Here is a 27,008-nt window from a genome sequence, read left to right on the forward strand (position 1 = left end):
CATTTTCCAGTCTGGCCCTTAGTGAAGTTGAGTTTAACACCCCTGATGTAGAAGACAAATGGACATCTCAACAGGTCAGGCATGTAAACTTGTGTTAAAATGTGACTTCAACGTATACAAGTCATTAAGGTTAAAGGTCTGGTCAAATTACACTTCAGTCCTACGAACATTCACTCAGTCTCCCATTCATTTCTATTGAAGCCTGCATGATGGACAAATTCAGGCATCCATTGCATTTTCGATAATCCGAAAAGCACTTTCCTTTGACTTTTAGATTCTACTTTGCTGCTTCTACATACTTCAAGATATCTTATAAACTGGATGATTGAGAATGTAAACATACAACTTCGTTATGTTTGTATAAGGTGCAGCAGCGCATACCTTGTCCGACATTATACTCTATGAATTTTGACAGGATCAAGGATCAAAAGCAGAACCCGTATCATGCCAGTCAAATAACCTTTGACATGTTGATTTGTTGATTAAGGGGGAAACATGACTAGCCCAGCTTCATCATTTGCCATGTTGTCTTTGATCTTTGGGATGCAATGCAGAAGCCTGAGGAAAAAGCAGGAGGACGATGATGTTCGATGGGGTTCTCAACATGAGACTTTAGATGTTTGGAAAATATGTCTCTTGTAGGAAATCAGCACATCAAGGATAATTATCTATTTCACTGTAGGAATCCATTGGGGGTGGGTGTGAGGGCCTGGTTCTCTGTTCAGACCTGGAGTACAGCAAAACTTCTACATTTGGAAACCATGTGCACTCCCCTCGCATCCCTGATTGAAACAAATGAGGCAAATAATTGGAAGTGTGGTCAGTTTACTAGGGTGAGGTCTATCTCGAGGCCTTTCACATCTAAAAACAAACAACTGTATTTATACAGTTTGATTTCAAGAGATACGGCAATCAATGTAACAGGCAGTACGCAACAACCTGCCTTCTAATGATTAATACTCACAACATTTGAGGGGCCAGCGCCTTAATCGAGTTACTGATGGAGAGGTACTGTATGTTTGACATGTCAGCTTTTCTTTTAGTTCACTAGTCAGTGAGCTGTTAGTGACATCTTCAGGACAGTGCCAGGATAGCACTGACTGCAGCCAGCAGTAAGCAGGGATAAAGCTACAGCTACGTCAGCACTGCACTACGTGGAAGACGGAGCGGGGGAGGATGATGCTACGACAATATTATCCTTCAAAATAAGAGCATCAATTCACAGCATACCCTTCCAGCCTCTCATTTGTCAAAGAACACCCACTAAACAGTATACATTATAGCTTTTACACGAAGTGATTTGCTTTTAAAAGCCAGCCATGTGACTTGCAGTATAATAAAAGTAACACAAACTTTTATTTCGAAGTGATACTACTAAAGCTGTTAGCTGGCTGGATGCAGGGATTTTCTGGCCGAATTACATGGAAGCAGGCAGATAACGTGAACGTTGCAGGGAGAAAAATCATGGATTTAGCATTTAATAATAATTAAAAAAACAACGGTGCTTTTCCGTTGAACTTATATTGTATTTCAGGGCTGCTGTCTGTGCAAACAACGGCTTGTTTCTCCTTCGGACAACTGGACTTGAGGTTTGCTTCAGTGGTGAGGAAGCTAGCTGTCAAGTAGTAACGTTAGCTCACTAGCGGCCACATCAGCACCGCTGAGATTAGCCAGCCGCGTTAGCATCAATGTAAGCAAGCTGTTATTTTGTGTCGATGTGTACTAGAACGCTGTGTGATTATCATTTTGTCACACTGCAAACATGATAACATCCTTATCTGTCAGGGTTTGGTGCTATCTTGCAGAGATTAAATGATGGCAGACAGTATCATGAGCAAGGCTGCTACCATGGAGATCCCCATTAACAGCAATGGAGACACAGGAACTCTGCCAGAGGATGACAGCCTGGAGCAGGTCAGTTAGTCACATTTTCTCTCATCATCTCCCTGACTATGTCATTTTACTAAATCTGTTTTTGGCATGTTGTGCTCAGTTTGTGGTTCTCTATCCCTTTTCACATTATAGCACAGTCTAGGACTGAGGCTGGTTAGGCCAGCTGTTATCTAACCATACACAGGCCTGCAGCTATGTAACGTACTGTAGCTATACCAATATCACCATCAATACCTGCAACTGGGAATGGTGCGTTGAGCGCATGGAGAGTGAGTACGCTTGACATTAATTGGGATAGGATGCTTACGTCATATGAGCTTGCATGACAAGCAGTCAATAACATGCATAACTGTAGTGTGGGACAGTATGTTCTGTTGTTATGTCATGTGTGCAGGTTGACTTGGATCACTTAGTTTTAGTTGGGAAAATGTGACAAAAAAAACTGCATTGCTTCTTTACATTGAAACACAAAGCGTTGTTTCATATTTAAATTTTGGAATATGGCAACTTGTACAGCTATTTATAATATCAACAATTTTGGATGAGAGATACTTTCAGTTGATCATGTTAGATAAAGTGTCTGGGCCCTCAAATGTGATAATCGTTAATGCCTTCTTCTAAACCATATTTATTAACAATATGTTGTGAATCCATCAGGATTTGCAGCAGGTGATGGTGTCTGGACCCAACCTGAATGAAACCAGCATTGTCTCAGGAGGTTATGGAGGACCTGCAGGGGGCATCATTCCCACCAGCACCATCAAAGGTACTGTTAGAAAACCTGATTGCCATCCTTTACAGGTATTGCTTTGTTGTTTATTCTTACGGACACAGGCTGTGCAGACTGCAATGCGCTGTGCCAGAGATCTGTCAATGTTGTTGCAATCCTTCAGTGAAAGAGGTCGATACCTAATACCCCTTTAAGAAGCGAGAGCTCTTCCTCCTTGTATTTTGATGTGTCACTAGAGAGTTGCTGACCTCTCGGCTCCTGGTTCATGTTACAAACATCCGTATCCCATAGGGCCTGCAGTTCGCTTCAACCCTGAGTATCTGGACAGAAGACGAGCCCCTGCACCCGGACCAGGTGGCTGTGTATTCTAACCACCCTTTTTTTGGGGTTCCTAAGTTAACCTTCATATGTTGGTCTACGGCCCATATAAGAGGTTTTGATATTGCTTGACCGAGGGAGTTGTATGCAACCTTGCTTGTACCTCTTCACAGCTTCAGCAACAAGAAATGTTTTGGCAGTTTTAAAAATTAGGAGTACACTAACCTGATACTATAGGGCTGTCACTTTAAAGGTCCCATGGCATGAAAATTTCACTTTATGAGGTTTTTTAACATTAATATGCGTTCCCCCAGCCTGCCTATGGTCCCCCAGTGGCTAGAAATGGTGATAGGTGTAAACCGAGCCCTGGGTATCCTGCTCTGCCTTTGAGAAAATGAAAGCTCAGATGGGCCAATCTGGAATCTTCCCTTTATGACGTCATAAGGGGAAAGGTCACCTCCCCTTTCTCTGCTTTGCCCACCCAGAGAATTTGGCCCACCAATGAGAGAGAGACATCATGGCTTGAAAACAAGCGAAGTATGGCAGTTGGTCAAGGCCACACCCCCACCTTGCCCCCCCTCTCTCCTCCTCAATAGCATTTAAAGCTACAGACACAGAAATGGCACATCCTAAGGAAAGCTCATTGTGGGACTGGCTCTAGTGGCTGGAATTCTGCACCAAGGCTGAATTTCTGGAAAGAGACTTCAGATACAGTATTAGGGGACCACTAAGGCCTATATAAAAGAGACTTCAGATACAGTATTAGGGGACCACTAAGGTCTATATAAAAGAGACTTCAGATACAGTATTAGGGGACCACTAAGGTCTATATAAAAGAGACTTCAGATACAGTATTAGGGGACCACTAAGGCCTATATAAAAGAGACTTCAGATACAGTATTAGGGGACCACTAAGGTCTATATAAAAGATACTTCAGATACAGTATTAGGGGACCACTAAGGTCTATATAAAAGATACTTCAGATACAGTATTAGGGGACCACTAAGGTCTATATAAAAGATACTTCACATACAGTATTAGGGGACCACTGAGGTCTATATAAAAGAGACTTCAGATACAGTATTAGGGGACCACTAAGGGCTATATAAAAGACTTCAGATACAGTATTAGGGGACCACTAAGGGCTATATAAAAGACTTCAGATACAGTATTAGGGGACCACTAAGGTCTATATAAAAGAGACTTCAGATACAGTATTAGGGGACCACTAAGGTCTATATAAAAGAGACTTCAGATACAGTATTAGGGGACCACTAAGGTCTATATAAAAGAGACTTCAGATACAGTATTAGGGGACCACTAAGGCCTATATAAAAGCATCCAAAAAGCAGCATGTCATAGGACCTTTAATTAAATGTTGTTTTGTCTAATAACAATGTCCTCTTTTGTACTGTAAAATGCTCTTTGGATGACTGTTTTGCCATTTTTGGGTTGTTCCATGCATCCCATTTTCATCTTTTTATAAATCCCTTTCTTCTGCATGAGAAACCTGCATGGTGGGTTATTTATAAAAGCCATTTAACTCCAACTTATCATGTATCCTCCACCACAGAGCCTAACATTTTTCTTTCAGTTTACATACTCTGCATAAACTGCATATCTTACTGCCACACTTTTTTGACACGTATTTCACTCTATGCCCTTTTCCTCATCCTCACTCTTGATCATCATCACGCTCATTTCAGACATTCGCATGAAATCCAGGGGCGTTGGCTTGCCTAACAGCCAATCTGCAGCCAGTCGACTTGCCCAACACCCAAACCAGCATCCAGGTATCACCAGGCTCATCACCATGTCCACACCGTCCTCACTCATTGTCATGGCCCATGCAATTTCTGCAACCTCTGCCATGTAAACTTTGACAGGATATCATGCATTAGAGTTTATATTGTTCTTCTTTTCTCTCTGTTAGGGTCGTCGAACAATAACACTGGTAATTCCACTGAAGAAGTTTCTCGTGGTGTGGCAGTGGAGAAATTGGACAGTGTAAAGAAATGGGGGATAAACACGTATAAGGTATAGTGCACTGTGTGAGGATACTTTGTTTTTAAACGTTACCATAAGCTGATGAAATGGATATGTTCGTCCTTTCATCACTCTTTACACACCGGGGACGTTTTTTTTCGTGCGATTGATTTGCACGTCAATGTGATTTTTTTTCGAACCGTTGTTTTTGTCCCGAGTACTTTCTCACAGAACGCGAATATTACGCGGCGATAAAGCGGCATAATTTTTTTTCAAAACAAGGCTGATTTTTCTGAGTGTTCGCGATGCGAATAAAGACATCAACCAATCACGTTATGTTGTTTACTTACGAGGATCATAATACAACACAGAGGCTGCTGTCCGAACCATAGACTGCCACTGTACAGACCAAGGGGGTAAGCGAGCATCCGGAAAGCGTACCTCCTATGGGGGGATTCTGAGGCTAACAAGCCATCACCTCCCGTTAGCATTCCATTGACTCCCATTCATTTTGGCGTCACTTGGACAGCGAATAACTTTACATCTGAAGCATTTAAAGACTCTATTTGTCCATTGTTTATTTCTAAAGAAACACAACAATGTATAAAAGGCTCCATTACCTTGTACCTCACGTTATGGCTCCGTAGCAGACGTTTTTATAAAAATAGGCTGGGAAAATCGGACTTTCTGTCGCACAGTAGAGGAATTACCGTATAGTCAGGAGAGGCACGCAGGCAGTTTGGACTTACATTAGCTGTTTAAGTTTAATTACTAATGTTAACTAGCATTTTAGTTAGCAATAATTAGCCTGTGTCCATGTTATCTCCTTACATATACCTACGCTCTCCAGACGCGCGGGAGGTCATTTCCGGCGGGGGTTGCAGGCAGGGGGGGAGAAATCGGTTGTCTAGATGACAATGTATGTTTATTTTAAAACAACCACAAGTAGATTAAGTGTTCATAAAGCGCATAACGGCCAAAAAAAAGACCTAAGTGCCACAAAGTAACTGTACAGACTATCGTCTTTTCCGACAGTATGTGACAAATTTGTTTCTTTATAATAGGCATACATAAATCACAATCATACTAGGCTAAATGTAGGCTACCATCTGGGCCTGCACGGCGGCAGGAAAAAGACGCAGAGATGTAAGACACCGTGTCTCTACCTTACAATGATTTCGGTACACCAAGCGTAGATTTGCGCTCTGGAGTTCGGCTGATAAACTCTGCCATGAGACCCTGAATATCCAGATTATCCAAAATGTCTTTGTGGACGTGAAGCAGTGCCATTTGTGAAAGTCTACTCTGAGTGATAGTGCTACGGAGCCAGGTTTTCAGGTGGTGAAGAGCTGAGAAAGACCTTTCAGAGCCAGCCGTAGACACTGGTAAACAGAGGCAAAAGTGGATCAGCTGTTCCACCTCGGTGAAAAGCCCTCTTGTTTGCGGATGTAGAGCTGATACAATTACTAAAATTATACCTCTCTTCATCCCACACCCCAAACATGACATACAAAATGTCGTGGAACAGAAACAACAACCAGAGATATTTATAAGCTATAATTTTATTGTCATCGCAGTTTGCCAACAGGGGGTGCTGCAGCACCAACAGGGGGTGCTGCAGGTGCTGCAGCACCCCTAGTTCCCGCGCCTCTGACGCTCTCCGTCTCTGCAAGATTGGGAATGATTGAGATTTCTCTTGGCACAGCTACCAGAAGACTTCCAACTTTCAGACATCTACGTCTTCAAGCTCAGTTGGAGGCTGTGTCGGTACACGATCCGTTCTGCCTGCACGATCCGTTCTGCACATGCGCAAAATGTTCGCGCATGCGCGGTTGTACGAGGATTTACGACACTGCACGATCTGTTCCACGCTTCCGGTCGACAGCCAAGCTAACGTTAGTTTAGCTAACAGCTAATTCGGCTAACTGCTAGCTGAGACAGCATGTAATAACTTTAAAAGACCCTCAAAATAAAACGTGAAAATAACCGTTAACATATATAACAGCTGTTACGTCAGTTCTACTTTACTTGTGCTCATTTAAAATACAATCACTCAATACTTGTCTTTATTGTTATTACTGTGAAGTCTTAATTTAGCTGTAGCCTGCTTTTCCCATTACGTTTGAGTTAACGTTATTTTAGACCGAATCTAGCTGTCAGCTAGCGGTTAGCCGAATTAGCTGTTAGCTAAACTAACGTTAGCTTCCCGGTGGAGGCTAGCCATAGGCTAGCGTGGAACAGATCGTGCAGGTCGTATGGATACGTAAAACAGTATTATCTTGCGCATGTGCAGAACGGATCGTGCAGGCAGAACGGATCGTGTACCGACAGGCTGCTCAGTAACGCTCAGCCATCACCGGAAAAGTGACTTCACTGGTCTCCGTCGAAGTATATCGCGTCACTCTGTCCATTCTTTTACTGTCTATGGTACAGACGGCAAACTTTATTACTCCTTTCAACCTTGACAAAGGCAGCATTTATTTGTGCTCAAACTGCAGACTCTAGCTACTGTACATTTACTTGATATCTTCACAGCTGTTAATTCCCGCCCTGCTCCGATATCTCTCTCCCTTCCGCTCACAAAGCTTCTCCAGTCACTTTCTCCCTCTCTTCAGCAGCGTCTCCAAAAGGAACTCAAACTGTGCCACCGACATGTTAGATGAGCTGCCGTGAATATCTGAAAATCTATTATATGAATAGTTTTGATGCAAAATATTCGCAGCAGATTATTTCTCATTTTCATGTCGTTTGTTCGTCACATCCCCGGTGTGTGACGGCCTTTACCCGCATAAACTTGTGTATTGTGTATAGCATTCAAGAGACATTTAAAATACATGTGGACATTGTGGGTATCCTTTGGTATAAAGCATATCCCTATTTTTACTATATCAGGTTTAGCTGTGTGTGTGTGTATGTATATATGTGTATATATATGTATATATATATATATATATATATATATATATATATATATATATATATATATATGTATATGTGTGTGTGTGTGTGTGTGTATATATATATATATATGTATATATGTATATATGTGTGTGTATGTATGTATCAGCTGCAGTAGGTAGAAAGTGGGGAAAAAAGTAGTGAGATCTCTTCCTGCAGCCAATAGGAACTCTCTCTCTCTCTCTCTCTCTCTCTCTCTCTCTCTCTCTCTCTCTCTCTGTCTGTCTGTCTCTCTGTCTCTCTGTGTCTCTCTCTCTCTCTCTCTGTCTCTGAAATGACCTGTGATTGTCTCCCGCCATGGCTAGATTATTCTAAAGCCTGACAACAGAGCCAAGTGGAGGTGCAGAAGTCTAGTTTTCTCTCCGACGAATTGAATAACAATATGCTGAAAGGTTGTTATGGAATCTTTTCCCAATGACACCAAAAATATACTGCATATCGCAGCTTTAAGTATATTGCCTGTATTACCATATATTATTACTGACACATGTATATGACTTCATTGTAAAGGCAATCTTTTAGTTTTTTCGACTGTGACCACTTCCACGTGCGTTTTTCAGTCGATCAGACTACATGTTCTTGTACTACCAGAACAAGTTCATCAGATTCTCTTGACGCTGGGTAGGGGTGCATGATATATCGGCTCAATATCGTTATCGCAATATTATATCGAAAGTGTCGGGATAAGTATGCAATATTCTTTTTATATTTATTGTTTCTAATATGTCCTGTTCTGTAGACATTCTCTTTATTTATATATGTTATACTATCCAACCAGTACATGTCCTGTTCTGTAGACATGGTCCTTATTTATTTATTCATGTACCAGTCCAATATGACAGTCAGTTGAAATAACCCTTGTGTTGTAAGAAAATTTGTTTTATGTGTTATGAATCTATTTTGATGCGTTTTCCCAGACGTTTATTAATTTTACATATATTTAAAAATATTGAAATTAATACCGATCTCGCAGTATTCATAATCGATATCACAATATCACATTTTGTCAATATTGTTCAACCCTAACGCTGGGTCTGTTGTAATCTCTGTCCATATCCACATGCAGTGTACAAAGCAGATGTTCTCAGAGAGGTTTGGCCGAGGTTCACGAACAGTAGACCTGGAACTGGAAGCTCAGATTGACGTGTTGAGAGAGACCAAGAACAAGTATGAACACATCCTAAGACTGGCCACTGCACTCACCAGTCATTTTCAAAGCATGGTGCAGACACAACAGGCTTTAGGAGACACCTTCACTGACCTCAGCCAGAAGTCTCCAGAGTTGCAGGTACTGTACAGTATTGCAAGAGCTCCCTGTGTGATGTCACATGGAATCTACGTCAGCAGGTAAAATGTATGTGTTTCTCTGCAGGACGAGTTTGGGTATAACGCAGAAACACAGAAGCTGTTGTGTAAGAATGGCGAGGCTCTGCTTGGTGCCATCAGTTTCTTTGTGTCCAGTATCGACACCCTGGTCAACAAAACAATGGAGGATACTCTGTTGACCATTAAGCTGTATGAAAACGCAAGGTAACAAACCCTGACATCCTGTGTGGAGTTGTGGAATATGATCTGAATTCCTGTATGGTGAACACCTAGGGAATGAGAGTCTGTGACAGCCTGAATGTTTTTTTTTTTTGTTTTTTTTGCTTGCAGACTTGAGTTTGATGCCTATCGGTCTGATCTGGAGGAGTTGAGTTTGGGCCCTCGGGATGCAGCTACCATGGTCCGCATTGAGATGGCTCAGCATGATTACCAGATCCACAGAGACAAATATGAAAGGCTGCGTAGTGACGTCACCATCAAGCTCAAATTCTTGGAGGAAAACAAGGTTTGTGGTTCACAATTTTCTGTTTTCTTTCAAAATGTCCGCATAATTAAAGAGTAACTTAAAGGGCAACTATTATATAGCATTTTCAGGATTATACTTGCATTTTGTGTTTGTAGTAGAACATGTTTACATGCTTTAATGTTAGAGTAAATGTTAAGGAGCGCCTGTCTCTTTAAGCCCTCCTCCTGAAAAAGCCTAGTCTGCTGATTGATGTGACGAGAATTTGGGGAGAAATGACCAGCATTGGCCAAGATTACAGCCATGTCGTGTTAGCATGTAGCTGCTTAATAGTTAGCAGTATGCTAACGTTAGATTGTAGTGGAACAAAGCAGCACTTTCTACCGTCAGAAATCACAGATAAAGGCTTCTGAACCAAACACTACCCAATCGGACATGTTTCAGCAGTAATGCGACCCGGAATTGGGGAGAATTTGACAACATTTGCAGCCCAGATGACATTGTTTACTGCCGTTAGCCATGTAGCTACTGTAGTTAGCAGTGGATACTTAATAGCCAATAGCAACAATTTCTACAGTCAAAATAAAGGCTTTTAAACCAAATACTACTAACAGAACATGTTTCAGGAGTAATGTGACCAGGAATAAGGGAGAATTTAACGATACTGGCAACCAAGATGACATATTTAAAAAAAAAAAAGAAGCTTTTTTTTAACATTTTTGACACTTTTTTTAACGTTTTTGTCGCTCTTTAAAACATTGTTAGTGCCTTGCTTGATGCTTTTTTCAAAGCTTTATTCTGCTGTTTTCTAGGCTTTCAATGCCTTTAGTCGCTTTTTTCAATGTTTTTGGCGCTTTGGTCACTTTTAGGTAATTTTAGTCAACATTCTTTGACGTTTTTTTAAACATTTTAATTGCGAAGAGCGCTACGTTGAACCATCCATGTTATTTTTGGGCAATTTTGTTGAAAGAAACCCACATTTCTGATATAGAAAACTTTGAAAAGGGGTCAGACTTGACCCAAGGACAACAGGAGGGTTAAAAAACACTCCAGTCTTGCCTACTTGGAGCAGATGGCCAATCATAGCAGGCAGGCTTAGAGTTGCGTAACACTTAGCCAAGAGTAGAAAAAGAATAGTTGGAAATCTGAACGTTTTAGCTCACAGGTATTTGTCTAAAATACGTTTACCTCATTATTTGAAAATCTACCTGAAAATCCAACTTTATAACATTGTAGATATGACAGAAAACACGGAAAAGCATAATACGTCCCCTTTAATACCTTCTGAAATCTTGTTTTTGCTGATCTCCACTGGACCCCATGGCATCACTGTTGGGAGTGGGTACAGATACACAACAACAGTGCACACACCTCTGACCACACCCAACCACAGGCACCAGGGATGCTGGGTGTGGTCGAAGGTGAAACAGACTTGAAACTAGAACCAGTGAGAACCAGTAAAACACTGCTCTTCAGGAAGGTGTTTAGTTACTCCTTTAATAAAAGACCCACTCAAAATTGATTTTGGATAGCATTCTGAATGAGAAAAAAAATCAGCAAGTTAGTAAATTATATTTAGAACAGATAAACATTGTTGTGATGCATTCCAATTTGTCATTGCTTTCTTGTCTTGGTTCACTTCCAAGTGCACTGACTAGAGTTGGGTTCACTTTAGGTGAGAATACAATCCGACCCAAATATAGGAAGTGAACAAAAATACAGTGCATTTACTAGCCTGCAATAACAACCTTGCACACAATTTACGGACTTATATATGGTTTAAGGGATGGTAACCATAGTTTATTATGACCATACCTCACTCATTGTCTGTGTCACAACACATCATAATCTCCCTCTCATTATGGTCGCCCTCTCCTTCATTCTCTGTCTGTCAGCTTCTTCTAAAATATAAGAAACACTAAAGCAAAACCAGAAAACCCAAGGCCGCATAAATTTGGTGTTGTTCTATTATTTCTCAGACCAGAAGTGTAAGCGAGTTTCACTCGGATATTCTGTCCAATACACCATATAATATTCACAGGTCTTTAGACTGCGGAGGAAACACAGACAACAATGGGCTGATGGAACTTTCTAGTTCCTTCAAAATAGTTTTGGGGACTTAGGGCGTTTTCACACCTGAAAGTCCGAACCAAGGTCCGGACCAAGGTTCATGTTTCTGTTACATTGTATACATTTGATCCGGTAAGTTTTGGTTTCACACTGCAGTTAGGCAAGCGCACTAAAGATCTATACGTGACAAAACTACGTCCTGCCGTCATCACATACGTGAGCTGCGTCTCCAGATACTTCTTAATTAATTGGTTTGTAGACAGGCTTCCCCGTCCTCTCGTATCATCTCTCTGTGTCTGAGTTTTTTAAACTGACTGCTGCTCTCCCCTAATGCCGCGGCTCTTTTTGGGAACTTTCTTTCTGGAGCATTTATTCAGAGACAAACGGAAACCTACACTGTACATTTACTACCACTTAACAAATAAACTGCTGATGTATTCTCTGCTCTGAGAGCCGACAGCTGTCTGCTCTGAGCGCATTCACCGTCACACACACTCTCATGTAGCCTACACACTAAGCACCAAGCTATTCCTTAAAGGAGCTTCCCCGGTCTTGTAACACAAGGAGAGCCTGCCAGAGCTTCTTGTATTTGGTCCGAAAGACCGAACCATCCAAAAAAATGCTTTCACACTATAAGCGAACCGGACCACCTCCTTTTTATCGGACCAAAATTTGGTCTTTTGATCCGGACCATGGTCCGGGGGAGGTTTCACACCTGTAATTTTGGTTTGGAATTTTTTGCAAACTGAAAAGTCCGAAAGTCTGGACCAAATGAGGTAGGTGTGAAAACGCCCTTAAAAGACCCCAGAACCCTCGTGTCGAAACATGGCTTGAATAGATGTCCATGGGCTGTACTTTCCTGTAAACACTTGAAACTGTTTGTAATGGCAGAATGTCCCTCTTCTTTTTTTTCTTCTAGGTGAAGGTTATGCACAAGCAGCTGCTTCTCTTCCACAATGCTATCTCAGCTTACTTTGCTGGCAACCAGGAGCAGCTGGAACAAACTCTAATACAGTTCAATGTTAAGTTAAAGCCCCCGGGATCAGACAAGCCATCCTGGCTGGAGGAGCAGTAAAGAGCGCTTGGGGTACAGCTGTTTGAGATGCACAGGGACACGCTGGTCACTGAAGAACTTGGCATTGTGCTTAGATGGACAAGAATGAAATGTATAAAAAAGAGTATATTGTAGGATCAATTGCGACCAGTGATAAAGAAAAACATGAGATTTTTGTTTTTGTAATGTTTTTTCAGTTTTACGTATTGCAGTACAACAGTTTCAGTTGTATTTATATTTTCGTGTTAATTCACAAAATGACCTTTTATTACTTTCTCATTCTTTAGGTAGCACAATCATTTACATGAATATCACTTCTTATTTATGTACAGTATAGTCTACTATTGTGGAGATACCCCTTGGCAGTTTTGCACATGCATTATTTAGTCGTTTTTTTATGTTGTCTAAAGCGATATATATCACATTGGAGGAATTGCACTAATCAGATTAGTAAATTAGCGGGATGATGTTAAAAAAGAATTATGAAATATCCTCTGAAATTGTATTTATTATTTCTCTTGGGTATACACAACTGAACCATATTCTTCAAATTTAGTTTTACAGAATGAAATCAAATATATCAGGATATAGCATACTTGTCTGAGTTATCCCACTTTCTTCTAATATGGCCTTGTGGTATTCTTGCCTGAATGGTCAGTTTACAATGCATAGAAGGGAAAACAGATGTTACACTCCATATGTTGTATGCTTCGATGATAAATACAAATATCTCAACTATCAAAATGCAACACACAGCCAGTCATTGGTTGACTATGTTTTAATAGGAGGCGCCAGTGCGCAACTAAAAAAACGCTGTTGGGACTCCTTAGAGTCTCAGTTTTTAAAACAGCCATGGAAACACCGGATACATGTGATGCCACATGCACTCTAGGTTAAAATACACTTTTCAGTGTCTCTTCAAGGACAGAATGTATGAGTACATTTTTTTCTCTTGTTCTGTTATTTATTTACTGTCTATCTGTGACATAACACTGTACGTTGTGTATATTTCTTTTAAATTGTAGTCAGGCGAATGTCTTGTTCTGCATTTCCATTAAAATGTGCTGGATGTTTTGTTTCACTTAACTGTGCCGTCGACACACATCTGTCGGTTCATATGGGAAGCTCAGAAAACAACTGACAATATAACAATATGGCTACGTTCACACCGCAAGTCTTAATGCTTAATTCAGATTTTTTTTTTTTTGCTCACATCTGATTTTTTGTTTGGCTGTTCACATGACATTTTAAAATGTGGCCTATATCAGATTCCAGTGTGAACTGTTTGCGGTTTCGAATTGACCAGCATGATCAAAAGAACAATGACATCAGACGCAGCACGCTGTTGAACTGAAGTTAGGGAGGTTATGGAGGAAGTAAGCATTTTCGTTTATTTATTATTATTTATTACAATGCTGCCACGTTCTCCTGTGTCCCCGTTCTTCCATTTCGTTTGCTATTTTTTCAAAAACGGAGCGGTTACGGGATGATCCTTCTAGTTTTGATTGAAGTATCTCCCCGTACTAATTTGGTCTAACAGCTCCCTCTCCCTCCATTGACTCGCTCCATCACTGTTCTCCATTTCGTAGGCCTAGTCAAGTTTTTAATTTTACTGTCTGTGTTTCTAGGGCTAACTCGATGTAGATTGACGTAAAAGTCGCATCAAATCCGCCTTGGTTGTTCACACTGCAGCCGCATTGAAAAAAATCAGATTCAGGACCACATATGGAATTGGTCTAAATCTGATTTGAAAAAATCTGATCTGGGCAAGATTTGAGTGTTCACACTACTTCTGAAGAAGTCTGACCTGGTTACTTGATTTGGGCCACTTTTGCCTGCAGTCTGAACATAGCCTATATGTTATATGTATAGCACCATTAATTATGTACATAATACAATCTGATATCTCAAACATGCTTCCCATTACTTATCTTAATTCATAGTCATCAAATGACACTCATTATTTGAAGGTGTAGTTCAGGTTACTGTAGGAAGGTACACTGAAGTATGTTGATCACTAAACTGTGATTTTGGCAGCAATTTCTTTTTAAATTGCTCCTTGGTGATAGGGGTCATCAGCAACGTTCACCCACTGAAAACACTCAATGAAATTAAGTTAGAAATGCAATATGGAGATAAGACAAATAGACCATGCTCTATTCACACTTAACTAATGTAACTGATTCCTTTACTATAAAAAAAGCAGTACCAGAAAATATTACAAACTCAGTTCAAGCTGTTGCCCATACAGGTACTCTAGACCTTGTATAAAAATACTTTGTCAACCGTAGACTTGATGGGTTTGACAGAAACCCATCACATCCTGTGGCCTACTGTATGCATTTTAACTGTTGTGTGTATCTTGGCCTCTCTGATTTAGTTTCAGGCTAGATCATTAACATGGCTGCATTAACTCTGGGGTGGAGAGCTCTGAATGCATTTGTCATGTAGAGCATCACATGTTTTTACCATACAAGCATGACAAAAATATTGACAGAAACCTTATAATTTACACTTCACAGTGTAGGCCTATCCCCTGCCCAAAAAAAAAAATTACGTGAATTAGATAAAACATAACTCAGTCGCAGCAGGTAGGCAGCGACAGCGCCAACCCTGGGAAACTCGGCCCCCTGTGGCCTGTTAGCATCTATTCACATGCCGAATAGTTTCGGTAGGACTGGTCTATTACTCGAAAACACCGGAGTAGTGGAGTCGGGTTTTTAAAAATAGAGTTTGAACAGTTTATGGTTACAACATAGCGCATGTAGCCTACTAAACTGGGAACGATAAAGAAAACGATTGAACGGCCCCTGCTGCAGATGACAAGTAATGTACGTAAATGTAGGCGCGTTACTGAAAGTGCAATTCAACCTTCGTGAGTAAAAAGCCAATATTTTGTCAATTACACCTGTGTAATTCCCAAAACAATAGACGTTTTAGCTGTAGGCTAGGCTATAAAACAATGGAGCAGATTAAAGTTTGTGTTTTGTTGTCTAATTAATGGACCAAAGCGGCTCACCACAATGGGTAAGGTATTTTTTTCACAAATTCCAAAACACTTCTAAAACTACATTGAAAATACTAAACACGTAGGCCTACAGTAGCCTACTGGTGACAGTATGAGCATGCCAAAATGATCTGTGTCTGAAAAATACTCTCAAACCCCAAATGTTTAACATACGTTATTTAAAAAGTATTGCAAAGGCATTGCAATACTTGGCACATAGCTGATATTTGTCAAAAATCTCAAATAACTGACTTAAAAATGAAGGCAGACATTTCTTCCCTCAACCTCCTTTTGATGAAGGCTACTGCAGATGAGGAGTCCAGTAGGCTATTTGATAGTGAGGACCAAAATATTTGCATACAAATCAAAGGACTTATCATTTCTGGGGCAGAGTTGAAAGGCTTGCTGTTAATTGACTACAGGCCAGTCTGACCACATTCAAACACATGACATTGTGTGAGCTGGTCAAATGGCTTAATGTTTAACCAAAGTAGGCCTGTTTTTGAACTTTTTGCGCATACTAATTACTTGCCATGTAGGCCTAGTCTATTTATTTGCTGGAGCCTATATTTCTGCTGACAAAACAAAAACAATAAGACAGACCAGCACACAAGTGCTCTAAAACGGACTACGTTTTTAACGGTACAAATGACTAAATGCTTAGACTACTTCAAACGCCTTTAATAAATCAATTTTCTTTATCACGCTGGAAGAGTCTAGTCTAACAGTGGACTGCACACTTCATGACAGCTGGACAGAAAAACACAGCCCGGCCAACATGTCAGAAGCACCTGAGCATGGATCTACTCTCTCCTGCTGCCAAGGTGTGAGCGGCCATGGTTGCCATGGTTCTAACCTGGGCGTGTCCTTTCCACGCAGGTAGTTTCGACACACTTCACTCGCGCTGTCTAGTTGTTGTCACGCTCTACTTTTGCTGGGGAAGTTTCAACACGACAACGGAGGAATAGGACAAAGAGGAAAATGAGGCAGCAGCTGAGTCTAACACAAAGGTACGTTTTTACTTCCTGATCCTTATCTGATAATAATAATAATAATAATGATGTCAGTATATTAGCAGTAGCTGTAACAAAAGGTGGTTTTAGTAGTTTATAGATTAAGGTGGGTCAGGTTAGCTGGATGCCGAATTAAACACCAGACCTTTACAAGCTACATAGCTTTTATTATTTAAAATGATGTATGTTTATTAATGTTTTTGCCAAACAGGCTTCTATGCTCAATAACCATTTCTGTATAGTAGCCTACCTCCTAAAGTGCCAAAATAACAACGTGTAAGTTGTGTGATAGATTTGGATTAGCTTCTGCATTATGATTCCAAAGTGTATCATTAGAGATGGCAAAAGTACTCACTTCCCATACTCAAGTGTGTTAAAAATAGAAGTACTGATTTAACTTCTTTACTCAAGTAAAAGTAACAAAGTACATGCTTGGAAATGTACTTAAAAGTGCAAGAGTGCAAGCTGAGAAACTTCAGTGGACATGGAGAAAAGGCTCTTTATATGCCATTGTCTACATTTTAAATGGATGTCTGCCAATAGGCCTAAAACATCACATATATGATTATTGTGACAGAGACTGGGACTCCAGGTTAATAAGATTCTGACTGAGTAGCAAGATATGAATTCAATTGTGATTCTGTAAAAATTCACAGATCCAGTTTCTCTTTTTTTAATCTTCCCCTTAACATTTAAAGGAATCTACATGTATGTGTGTGTGTGTGTGCTCAAATATGGCTTCTGGAAAGAAAATAAAGGATAAAATATGAATTACTAAACATTCATTAATTAAGAATAGTTATGCAGCACATTGGTCAGGATTCTTGATGCCTACTATCTCAAACATCTCTCTCAGATAAAGCCAAGGATGATTGGGAATGTCTTGCTGCTTGTCTGCCGAATCTCTGGGATCTCCATTTTCTTTATTTTCAATTTTGTCCCCGTCCATACTACTATGTGCTAACGTTACCGCCATCAAGCCGCAATGATTTGCCGCAAATGAACGCTGCCCGAATCTGTCAAGTCGTCTTGTAGTGGTGTGTCAAGTGCAACGTATATTCCCATAAAGTTAGATTGAATTCGGTATTGATGATGCAAAAAATAATAACGGTACTCCACTGAAATTATTTGAAACTAAAGTAACTAGCCAATTTTGTAAAATGTCAGTAATAAAAAGTACAGATATTTGTGTGAAAAATGTAAGGAGTAAAACTATAAAGTCGGCACAAAAATAAATAGTAAAGTAAAAATATCTGAAAAATCTACGTGAGTACAATAACGAAGTATTTGTACTTTGTTACTTCCCATCTCTGTGTATCATAGATTATTATAATGTTTTGACAACCCTTTGAAGCACTACTACAGTCATTTATTTAACGGTGGAGAAAGTGAATACCTTATCCATTGCTAATCACTGTTGCCTACAGTCATAGACTACATGGGATTTGTCTGTAACTGTCTCCACCCTGTCTTTCTTTCAGTCTGAATGCATCATCCTAACGGACGACATTTTGGACAAGTCCCTCCAACACAACGGCTGCATCACAATCCTATAAAAACGTCAAAAAGTCATTTAGACCAGCTTATATTTTACTGCAAATTCCTTACAGACTCAAACCCCGTCTGTGTGTGTGACTGAGACCATGACCGCATCCCAAACCTGCTGAGAGCTCCTTGACAAAAGATGCAACCAGGAGGTCCTCCACCGCCTCCACCACCGCCTCCTCCACCCCCACCCCCCCCTCCACCACCGCCTCCTCCACCCCCACCCCCCCCTCCACCACCTCCACCTCCACCTCCAGCCCTGGGCCTCCCTCCATCCCTACATGGCTCGGGCCTCATTGCCAAGGGAGCGCGCCGGCGCTCAACGATGCGCAATTTCAACTGGGAAACCCTTCCTCAACACAGTGTGATAGGAAAGCACAACATCTGGACAGCGGATAAGACTGATGGGGAATACGAACTGGACACTGATCACATGGAGGAGCTGTTCAGCAACAAGCAGGGCCAGCAACAACTCAAGGCCCTGAACCGCCAGAGTCTGAGGGGCCTGCCAACTGCTGCCTCAGGAGGGGTAATGGTGAGTTCTCCAGCCACGGGACACAGGCGTCACACTTAGCTTAAAACAGAGTAACACTTTAACCCCAAGGGTTTGTAGCAATATATTGAAATGTTTGGTATACAGTATTTGTTGTGTAACGCTGAGATTCCATATCTCTACTCCTGTAGACCTGGATTGATTATTCATTTTAGGTATGTGGTTGAGATAAACGGGAAACAATGTGTATACCTAAAAACCTGTACAAACAGCAAACTGTATCAGATGCAGATCTCCTCTGTTGAGCTCATTCCAAATATGCCATAAATTACATGTGAGTTATAGGGAGTGGGATAATGATATTTTAGAAACATCGCTTTTTTAACTCTTCCCTTGTAAGAGTAGAAAAATAATGTATGTATTTGTAAATTGTATTGCCAGAACAGTAATAATGTGTCTTGGGAACATTGTGTTTTGATTTAGAATCACTCTGTACAAGGGTGGAGTCTCATTATTCTTCATTTCTGTTTGCTAAAGGACGATATAGTTGGGTCCTCATACAGCACTATTCTAGTAGCCTACCTGTGCTCGTTATTCGAGCTACGGTATATAATAAACTGCAGTTATTGCCATTAATTTAAAGGCAAGTCTTAAACCAGACCATATCTATTCATATCTATTCACTGTCATTGTTTTTGTAGATCAGTCAGTGTCGTTTGTCTAACTAAAGTGTTCTAATGTTTACTTTGACCTATGTCCCATTTCCCAAGAGAGACACTGAGAAAATGTATCACTGATACAAACGGGTATCTTTGTCCGGATTGTTCAATACAATCAACTCAAAGAATCCTTAACCTTTGGAATCAACTGCTGCTTGGAAAGCTGACACAAAAGACACTGCCCAAGCCAGTAGTGAAACCAATAGTTTAATTTATCTTAGCAAATGACTAGCTGATTATATCCAGGTCTTTCTGTTTTCCTTCCCAGGTTTCCATCCTCAGCTCCAAGAGAAGCATGAACATGGGAATTTTCCTGAAGCAATTCAAGCGGTGAGTCAGTGGTAGTACTCTTAAGGTGTGATTGGTTTTGCACAATTATTTCGTCATGTTCCACTGTAAAATCACACAGGATGAGGCAGGCAGATTTCTCTGGAGCATGACCGCATGAAGCTGCCTACACATGATCAGCGGTAAAACTGCGAGGCAGGGCACAGAGCATAGTGCACTAGACACTTATGGCGTTTTTCCACTACATGGTAATTGCTCGACTCGCCTCGACTCTACTCGCCTCGACGCACTGTGCGTCCATGCAGATTTTAGTACCGCCTCAGCGTGGCTGGTCGTCATAGCGGCGCCGCAGTAAACTGCCGTGACCTAACGCGACACACACACAGAACGTGGAAGGTGTGTTTTTGTTGCCACAGCCAGAAGACACATTTAGCTTCAAAAGAAGCTGAACTAAACTATTTAAAAATGGCGGGTTTGTTCAGGACACCCCCGTCTGTCGCTTTCACGTCACCTTTTGGGATCGCCTCAGCTCGCTTGGAACCTCGACTGAGGTGGTACTAAAAAAGGTACCTGTTAGCAGGTACCACGTACTTTTTTTCGTAATGGAAAACCAAAAAAGGCGAGTAGAGGCGAGGCGAGTCGAGCAGGTACCATGTGATGGAAAAGCGCCATTGAGAGGCCAAGCGCAGCGCTGGTGTACGTCATCAACGCTTCTGCTACCTCTTTATCTCATTGGATGCGTCTTGAAAGGTCAGCGGCAACGAGGTCAAAGTTGAAATAATTTGAACTTTGTGCGCAGCGCTCTTCTGCAATTTTGAGCGATTCCTCTGAGTTATCTCCACCTCTCCCCCCAAAGGACAACAATGGCGCAGGTAGCGCAGAGCGATTTTACCGTGGATCATGTGTAGGCTTAATACTCCCAAACCTTTGGACAACATGTCCTGGCAGGTCTAATCTACACTGTTCTACAGCTCCAACAGGTTACCTCCCTGTGAAAAAAATAATGAGAGGTTATGTAAATGTATTGCCTAAGGCTATTTGGCATATGAAACAGATCTAACAGGAAATGGAAATAAATACTATACAACTGTTAATGATGGCCTCAAATGTTTGCCCAGATTTCAGCAACAGCAAAACAACATATGCATTAACTTATTCCTCTAATTATTCAGTGCTTCTGACTACTATATTGGTCTCCAAACATGTTTACGCGTTTTTGTTATCCTCTGCTCCAAATATGTTTCTTGGTAAAGGATATTCAATCATTGTAATGTCCTGTACAGCATGTGTTTTTCTGGTGAATGACATCAGATGTGTTGCTGTTTTGTAAAGCTATTTCAGCAGGTTGAGGCATGTTGGTGTCAGCAGCTCAACTTTTTCTAAGAAGCAAAAGTGCGGTATTGACATAAGACACACATTGCTCATGAGAAGTCTTAACCCTTAACAAAAACGTCAAGATAATTAGTGACTCAAGATCTGAACCCTGTGTGTCTCTCCCCCTCACTCCACAGGCCTGTAAAAGTCATGATTGACGAAATTAAATCAGGAAGTAGTCTCAGTTTTGGTTCTGGGAAACTGAAGGAGCTGTGCAAGCTGCTGCCAGATGAAGAAGAGGTACTTGTGACAGCTGCTTACATTTTTTTCAATGCGTCTAATGTATACCTTGTTGCTTGTAATTTTACATCACAAAACACAATCTGGTTTTAAGACTTGTGCTTTTGTTCTGGCAGGAGAAGCAGCTGGTCAGTTTTAAGGGCGACCACTTTTCTCTCCCAGAAGCAGATCTGTTCATGCTAATGCTGGTCAAGATTCCCAGGTGAGCTACCTGAATGGAATTCCATGTATTGCATTTGTTAAATGTCAGTGGTAGTTTACTAATGATGGAAACCCTGTGTCTGTTAGCTATGGAGAGCGTCTCAGCAGTTTGGTGCTCAAAGAGGAATTTTTCCCCCTCATGCATGAAATGAAAGAATCCATATGCACTCTGACAGCAGCTGGAAAGGGTAATGCTTGTTTTCCTGGATTTTAATAAGACTCGTCAAAAATACTGTAGAGTTGTAAACCCATTTTGACTAAGACTTCACCATGTGTGTCTTCTTTTAGAGCTGTTGGAGTCTGATCATCTCCATTCTGTCATCCGCCTGGTACTGAAGACCGGAAATTACATGAATGCTGTGAGTGTATATTATGGGATAGTGGAGTCTTGGGTGACTTTCCTATGTGTTTGTGCATCTTTGATCCTCATTTTATTCATTTGATCTCAGGGTGGCTATGCAGGCAGTGCAGTTGGCTTCCGAATGGCTTCTCTGTTGAAGTTAGTGGACACCAAAGCAAACAAACCCGGAATGAATCTTATGCATTATGTCGTGATGGCAAGTAGCTTTTATTACTTTGATCTGATTGCGATGTGGAGTCTGTTTTTCTTAATATCTTAAGATATGTTTGTGAAATGTGATTTTTTTTTATACAAACGTTACTATTCACCACAGCAAGCTCAGAAGGCAGATGTGGAGCTGCTTAACTTTACAGACCAACTCAAACACATTGAAGCTGCAGCAAGGTAAACAATCCCCTTTACAGGCACTCAGCATATTTGAACCCTCTTTTTCTTTGCTGTACCATCAGAATGTATCTCTTTTATTCTTAGAATGAATAAAGGGGAAATTGAAGCAGAGTTTGAAAAGCAGGTGAAGAAGGTCCAAAATGCCAAAGCAGACACCTTGAAGCAAGAAGACTTAAAGGCACAGATGTATGATTTTTTAAAGGTGAGGAAGCCTTTTGTTGAGAAATCGAGTCCAGTTTGTGTGAATATTTGTGCGATTACATGTTCTAATGTTTTGATTTGGGCTCCATTCAGGAGGCCGAGGTCTGCTTGTCAGAAATAGAAATTGATCTTCAGCAATTGCAGTCAGTGAGTGACTCTGTGGCGGAGTACTTCTGTGAATCCCCAAACAAGTTCAAACTGGAGGAGTGCTGCTCCATTTTCAACTCCTTTTGTGAGAAATTTATGCGAGCCATGCAGGTAAGCCAGTGTACTGTACTTAGCTGAGGTTAAAAAAACAAACAGTTTTTGCTCGATCCATTAACTATTAGGGGTGTGCAAAACAATCGATTCACATTCGTATCGCGATTCAAGTTCTACCGATTCAAAATCGATTTATAGAATTCCAAAAAAATGTTTTTGTAATTGTATGTCTACTGCAATCACATGGGAAAAGTAACTACATTTACATACTGTGAATCCTTTTTTGAATCGAGAATCATTTTTGAATCAAGTTCGATTTTGAATCGAATCTTGAGCCTAAAAATCGATATCGAATGGTGACATTTTCTGAATCGTGCACCCCTATTAACTATGTGATTTTCTGCAGGAAAACAAGGCTCGAGAGGTGGCAGAGGTGCAGCGGAGACACAAAGACAGGTTGCAGAATGTTACCAAGCGCAGGTCCACAGCTACCTGCTCCAGTAGAGACAAGGAAATGGATGAAGTTGCATTGCAATCCGTACTACAGAACTTCCTTACCAAACGTGTCTCTCGGAGGAGACCGGGATGGTCCTCATCCACTCATGGAAGCCCCACGAGTGGCAGCCCCAACAATGGGAGTCTATCAGAAATAACCTCTCAGGCAAACCTCCCCACTGGAAATCAAAAAAAAGAAGGCTCTTTTAGAGCTGAGGACATGGGCAGAAAAGAGTGGAATTCAGCAGCTGAACTCACGGAGAACTCTTCACAAAAGAAAGCCCAGCCTAATAGCGAGGACAACAAGGCAAAAGGTGTTATTCCTCATGAAGAGGTGGTGAAAACTTCCAGAAAAGAGGACTCTAGAGATTCTGCACACCCAGCCCATAGGTCCACCAGCATTTTCGCCTCAGGCAGATCTTTCTCAGTCATCATTGATGGGAGTGAGGAGGATCTACAGGATAATAATGAAGAGGAGGCCCAAAAGTTGCGCGAAGCATCTAAAAAGGTTTTGCACTTTCAGAACAGCCGTGGCAGTGTCTCATCCGGGGATTATTCTCTGGAGAATCAGAAATCTCCTGGTCCAGTTAGCACTTTGCCTCGTCAACGCACCTTCGATGAGGACACGGAGAGGTATCCTGGAGACCCAACCAATCAGGATTTAGTTCGATTTTTGCTCGATCCTCAATCCACCTCAAAACTTAACCTTGTCCGACGCCATACTCTTTCTACCGTAGTCCCTAAAACTGAGGAAGAGGAAGATAATCTGTGCGCTAAAACCCCAATCAGAACTCCTAATTCTGCGGCGAGAGAAAAAGGGACACTGCCAACAGAGGGTGTGGGACAAAATCCCTCAGAACTAGTGTTTGACTTTACTGACGTATCTCACAACATTGAAAAATCTGGTGCTCCAGACCAGAATTCTCCATCAGCAGAGAAGAAAAGCAAGCCAAATGTTTCTGTAACCCATGTTCCAGATGAAGGTCTTGTGGATCAAAAGGAAGTGGGCAAATCACTGGAGCCCACAGGAAACCATGTGCAGAGGAATAGTGAAAGTGTTCCCCCCAAGAGTACATGGATTAAGACTGAAAACACTGGGCTATTTTTTAGCTTTTTAAAACGCCTTGGAGACATAGGCAAACAGCAGATCAGCAAGGAAACTGCCCATAAGGGCACTGGGTCTGGTGTATAGGCTTTGAAAGATATACAATTTAATGTCAGGGAAGCACATGTGACTGCAGTGTTACTTGTTATTAACTCATCATGGTGATGATGTACTGTAGTGTTATATTTACTTTGTAAATTGATATTGAGGTCGTTAAGAAAAGGAGAGACGGTTTTAGGAAAGTGGTTGGAGAAGGAAAGGTTGAGGAAAGGCCATTGTGTATGTTGTACCACTAGATGGCAGAATATACCAGTAACATGGTAAACTGTAGCTCAGAAAATATGGGTGTTGTTGATTTCCAGGCGATCTGTGCATTGCCTTGTAAACAAAAGAACTGTGGGCCCACACACTGTAAAACGTTTATCTGATGCTAATATTCCCTCATCAGTTGGATACATTACGTACAACGTGTTTTCTTTGTCTGGATTAAAATTGTACAGCCTTGCAGAATGTATTGAGAAAGTCAATGAGTGTGAGAGAATTCAGACTGTGTAAAATCCTGGTTTGGTTGCTATTTTTGATACTTTGATAAAAGACTACATGTGATGCATGCTTGTGTTCAATACTGTTATTTTTCAGTTTTACAGTGATGAATATCTTTGTTTTCCCACTCTTTTGTTGTCACAGAATCACATCAAAAATGCAGACGGTTGAGAATGCTTTCAGGGTCTTGCTCAATTCAGCCATTGTTTTGAGCTTAAATGGGTCAGTGTTACTAAAGGCATCCTGTATCTGAGCAGAGCTGACCCACAGACTCTCAGTGTCAAAGTGAAAGGTGCTGATCTCAAATTATCTTGAGAAGAGATTACTTTGCTTGAAGGGCCAACACCTGCTGGCCGTGTATGATGGAAGGGAAACCGGCCTCCCCGCATTTACCCGTGGACACTGCACCAGGAAAAGGCCCCAGTGTCTCCACTAGCTAGGATCAGATACAAGGGGTCAGTGAGGCCACAGCTTGTGCCAATAGGATCTAGGATTTCAAAATATAAAGTTCAACTACTGGCATCTCTTAGCAGTTGACACCAGGGTTACAATATTAAGCTTTTTAGGATTATGTCCAGCTGTCTGACTGAAGTGTAACAGTGACCTATTTAGTTTTGTTCTAATGTAAACACCACCTGGAGTGATCTGAATGCTTTCTATATTTTTCTTGCCATTGAATATTTATAGGACTAAGATGGATAGCTATCAAAATCACAGAGAAACAAATAAGTGTTGTCACTGAATCATGAGTTGTCAAATTGGTCTTTGTAACTGTAACTGTCAAATCAAAGAGTTGTAAATAAATATGTATGAATACCATAGACGTTATAAAATGATGAATACCCATTTTTAGTATATAAGAGAATCAGGTAAGGTAAAGGGTCAAGGTAACTACTCTCCAACTAAGAGTATTTATATCTTTATTTTACATGTTTTTATTCACAAATAGAAACAACATATTCATACAGCTCTACAATGTTTGTGTGATAACGCAGCATACTAAAAATGAAAAGCTCCCCAGCCATAATAATGATTATTTGTATTGTTACATCATTTGTTAGAAATGTGATACGTCTGCTGTAACACGCTGTCTATGATTTGATTGTATTATGTTTTCTGGTTTCTATTACCAGGACCTGGCAGCTATCAGTTGCTACAGGCAACCATGGTTATTTTTTCAATAAGGGATAACCTATTAAAGAATAATCAGCCTTAGCAAATTTGACCCATTGTAATGATGTTATATTTGTTATATAATGTACAAATGTTAATGAAATAGTTAGAAATGTGGATTCTTCCATCTTCAGTATGTTACAAACCATGATATTAGCTATTCAGTCCAAGTGTTGGCAGTAAGAAGTACCTCCAGTATGTGCTGTGTGACCTGCTCTCTGCTGCTGCTGCTGCCAGACTGCAACAGCCATCTTGACTAAACTACGATGGAAGCAGTCTCCATGGCAACCCCACATTGCAGAATAAAACCCAGAGATGACTGTGTTTTCCTCTCACCCCAAGCCCCACCCTCAACATACTCCCCACCACCTGCATCTCCACAGCAGCCTCACACAACGCATCCACATTACAATAAGTTGCCATCTTTTTTTCATTCATGCCTTCCTGTTATCCTCTTTCTCATTAATCTTTACCTAAAGCATCTCTTGACCCATCCCCCCACTCCATCCATTGAGCCATAGCTTGGGCTAATTGCTTTGTTCTTCGAATACCCATTTCTTGCACTTCAATTTCTCCCTTCTACACACAGCCTAGCCTGTATTATTAGCCTACATATTCCAATAGACTCATCAAGTGTCCTGATCCCAACCCCTATACCGCCACCACCGGACCCCACCCAAATAACTGGAACATCCATACCAGAACAAACAGGACACCCCCTGTGTCTTTGCCTTCTCCTGCACCCTCTCATCTCCCTTCCGTCATAGACTCTAAAAGGAATTTCCCTTTTTACAGTTAAAAATGCAAGAAAAATGGGGGCCTTAAAGTATGAGGCATAGGATTTAACATAAAACATGCTGTGA

The 27,008-nt window shown here is 41.0% G+C and overlaps 2 protein-coding genes across 10 annotated transcripts; both read left to right on the forward strand.

Annotated features, from left to right (window-relative positions):
* The first annotated feature begins 1,371 nt into the window (after positions 1–1,371).
* Positions 1,372–13,885, forward strand: LOC116048365 (arfaptin-2-like). Of its 9 annotated transcripts, none has more exons than XM_036001502.1 (10): positions 1,372–1,690; positions 1,786–1,914; positions 2,551–2,659; positions 2,915–2,977; positions 4,649–4,735; positions 4,876–4,979; positions 8,953–9,174; positions 9,259–9,416; positions 9,543–9,717; positions 12,665–13,885. In XM_036001502.1, the coding sequence occupies exons 2-10, from the start codon at positions 1,813–1,815 to the stop codon at positions 12,818–12,820; spliced, it is 1,176 nt and encodes a 391-aa protein (XP_035857395.1). In that variant the 5' UTR covers positions 1,372–1,690; positions 1,786–1,812; the 3' UTR covers positions 12,821–13,885. The 9 variants fall into 9 exon arrangements, with proteins under 9 accessions (XP_035857395.1, XP_031153303.1, XP_035857396.1 ...); XM_031297443.2 differs by having other exon boundaries at positions 1,373–1,690; positions 1,806–1,914; XM_031297445.2 differs by having other exon boundaries at positions 1,376–1,602; positions 1,806–1,914.
* Positions 13,886–16,588: 2,703 nt separating this feature from the next.
* LOC116048361 (FH2 domain-containing protein 1-like) lies at positions 16,589–26,197 on the forward strand. Its single transcript, XM_031297439.2, has 12 exons — positions 16,589–16,816; positions 18,301–18,899; positions 19,845–19,906; positions 21,376–21,478; positions 21,595–21,680; positions 21,767–21,867; positions 21,968–22,038; positions 22,129–22,236; positions 22,354–22,424; positions 22,512–22,629; positions 22,722–22,886; positions 23,236–26,197. Exons 2-12 carry the CDS (start codon positions 18,504–18,506, stop codon positions 24,514–24,516), a joined length of 2,562 nt encoding a protein of 853 aa, XP_031153299.2. The 5' UTR covers positions 16,589–16,816; positions 18,301–18,503; the 3' UTR covers positions 24,517–26,197.
* Positions 26,198–27,008: the final 811 nt, after the last annotated feature.

Source organism: Sander lucioperca, chromosome 5 (assembly GCF_008315115.2).
Source record: "Sander lucioperca isolate FBNREF2018 chromosome 5, SLUC_FBN_1.2, whole genome shotgun sequence".
Lineage (NCBI taxonomy): Eukaryota > Metazoa > Chordata > Actinopteri > Perciformes > Percidae > Sander > Sander lucioperca.

Bases quoted from the DNA above. Each gene is read 5' to 3' on its own strand.
- LOC116048365 (XM_036001502.1), top strand. From the start codon at position 1,813: ATGATGGCAGACAGTATCATGAGCAAGGCTGCTACCATGGAGATCCCC. The intron at 1,915-2,550 runs GTCAGTTAGTCA...TGAATCCATCAG, and splicing joins AGGATGACAGCCTGGAGCAG to GATTTGCAGCAGGTGATGGT. The intron at 2,660-2,914 runs GTACTGTTAGAA...CGTATCCCATAG, and splicing joins TCCCACCAGCACCATCAAAG to GGCCTGCAGTTCGCTTCAAC.
- LOC116048361 (XM_031297439.2), top strand. From the start codon at position 18,504: ATGCAACCAGGAGGTCCTCCACCGCCTCCACCACCGCCTCCTCCACCC. The intron at 22,039-22,128 runs GTGAGTGTATAT...ATTTGATCTCAG, and splicing joins CCGGAAATTACATGAATGCT to GGTGGCTATGCAGGCAGTGC. The intron at 22,237-22,353 runs GCAAGTAGCTTT...TATTCACCACAG, and splicing joins TTATGCATTATGTCGTGATG to CAAGCTCAGAAGGCAGATGT.